The 2,170-nt window shown below is 40.4% G+C and overlaps 1 protein-coding gene across 5 annotated transcripts in view; it reads left to right on the top strand.

Moving 5' to 3' along the window:
• LOC138012889 (uncharacterized) overlaps window positions 1-1,961 on the top strand; it is an 11,229-nt gene extending 9,268 nt beyond the window's left edge. For all 5 annotated transcript variants that reach the window (XM_068859825.1, XM_068859824.1, XM_068859823.1 and 2 more), the window contains 3 exons: window positions 1-63; window positions 143-328; window positions 1,412-1,961. The exon at window positions 1-63 is cut by the window's left edge and continues 218 nt beyond it. In XM_068859825.1, coding sequence (XP_068715926.1) covers window positions 1-63; window positions 143-328; window positions 1,412-1,471 — 309 coding nt within the window. In that variant the 3' untranslated portion in view covers window positions 1,472-1,961. The remainder of the gene's footprint in view (window positions 64-142; window positions 329-1,411) is intronic.
• Window positions 1,962-2,170: the final 209 nt, after the last annotated feature.

Raw genomic sequence — 2,170 nt, 5'->3', positions numbered from 1 at the left:
ATTGTGCTTCACGTGATGAAAGCCACTCTGGTTCTGTTGGGCCACGAAATAACCTTGGTTACGGTGAGTAAAGATTCCATTTTCCCTCTGTCTATCAAGATATATCTCATCGTTACAGCGCATTTTATTTATTACTCAACAGACATGGCCTGATTGCCAGAAACGCCTCGTAACCATTGGTGGACGAGGTTTGTTCAGACGCGTAAAGACCTTTGATATAAATTCTATCAACCGCCATATATCATCCCAGGTACTGGTTCTGATTGGTCGCTACCGACGCGAACAAGTGGCATTTGTCAGTGATGTCGCGGATGTTTTTTATTGTTGGGTAAGCAACTACAAGGCTCGGCTGACTCAAAATGATGCGCACTCGATGGCAGTTTTCATTACCGTGGGGTATGATGGGTGAAGAAAAAGCCAGATAAGACTGTTGACGCATTCTTCCCCACGCCACTCCCCAGCATCTTTATAACAACTATAAAGAAGAGAGAGACTCTTTATCTCTCCAGACAAGGTCTGTGATTGGAGAACAAAACAATAGATGATAAAAAAAAAAAAGCAATACCCCTAATCCTTGTTTGAAATGTCATCCGCCTTCTCGCCCAAAGGATGACGTTCCAGGCTACGCCAACCCTGGCAATAGTAGAGTAACGCAGGTCATACGGACCAGGCCCCAATTGTTCAAAGGATGGATGGAGCAGAAAAACAGGGCCCGGTTGTTCGAAAGCCGATTAACTTAATCCAGGATTAGCGTAAATTTCTGTTTCATGTTTTCAACTTTTTGGTGAAAGTTTCTTTTGTTGATTTTTGTTTTTCAAGATTGACTTCTTCTAATTTAAAGTTTTGCCGAATATCAGCATTGAACAGCATTTGGGAGTAGAGAAATAAACTCCTTGGTTATTTTTTAATCTGGGATTACCGTTAATCGGCTTTTGAACAACTGGGCCCTGGTGGTTTATCCTTAGCGGGACACTTCGTGACGTTTACCAAAATTAAGCGTGCATCTAATTAGGTGCATTTCTGGACATAAGTGAACAACTGGGGCCAGTAAAATGGAATTCTTGAAGAGCAACGGAATTACCCATGCAGAGAACAAAATATGTACAGAATAACTCACCACAGGTTGTTGATCTTTGTGTCAAAAGTAAAAACGACATGCCAACTGTTTTCTTGACGCATCAGAAACCAACGTTTGTGCATTTCGATGAAATAGAATTCTCCAGTCACTAATATGAGGATAATATTCTTCGGCTTCGAAACCTATGTCGTTGCATCTAAATTGATGCATTCATAACGCTTTTTCCACAGTTTGTTTTAGTCGTAAAGCAATTACGAACTATATGGGATAATGCATGTCTTCAACAAAATACATCTGTAAAATAAATCCACCTTTTCCCTTTTAAATTTTTAGACTATTGGAATGGTTCAAGAATTCTACAATGCAAATTCCACCGTGAATACCAGAGGTTGAACAGAACGCGCTTAAAGAAGCTGATGACGGCAGACAGTGTAACATATACGTAAATGGCAAAAGATCTTCATTTAAATGTTTATGCCGCTCTTTTGGTGTGTACTGCAAAAAACATTGACACAAGTATTTCTTTATTCCGAATGGTCTCTAATTTCGGTGAAAAATAAGAGAGAGAGAGCGGCGAAATACATGCGTCGCGCGAGACTCGGAGGACACGCGCCACATAGGGAGCACCGAAAATTAGATTAGAAAATAAAAAAAAGTTGTCGGTGCTCTCGGCGTGTCTCGTGCTCTCTGAGTCTCGCGCGACCCGTGTATTTCGCCTGCTTTGTTATTTTTCGCCGAAATTAGAGGCTACTCGCAGTGTACTTATTCCGAAGGGACGAAACGTTCTGGTTTGTTGGTAATATATTCTTGTTTTCGGTGTAACTTAAAAGATGCATCAGTTGGTATATGGTGTCTTATCACTCAATAAAAAGATTGTCAAATGTTTTTTACACGGTTTACATTTGACTTTTTCAACTTGTCCCTAACGCTGAGTTTCATCGCGCTTTAAATCCCTATTTACGGTACATTTCTAAAAGATTTTTCTATGTTCATCCATTTCAAGTCTCTCACTTTTCAATTGTTCCCAAAATCATCTGAGGTCCACCCAAGTGTCCTTTCTTGTCTGGCTTATACCAATCATGACACCGTCGT

The sequence above is a fragment of the Montipora foliosa genome, chromosome 8 (assembly GCF_036669935.1).
Source record: "Montipora foliosa isolate CH-2021 chromosome 8, ASM3666993v2, whole genome shotgun sequence".
Classification (NCBI taxonomy): Eukaryota; Metazoa; Cnidaria; class Anthozoa; order Scleractinia; family Acroporidae; genus Montipora; species Montipora foliosa.
The sequence above is the reverse complement of the archived record's forward strand: the minus strand, read 5'-3'. Positions and strand labels throughout refer to the sequence as shown.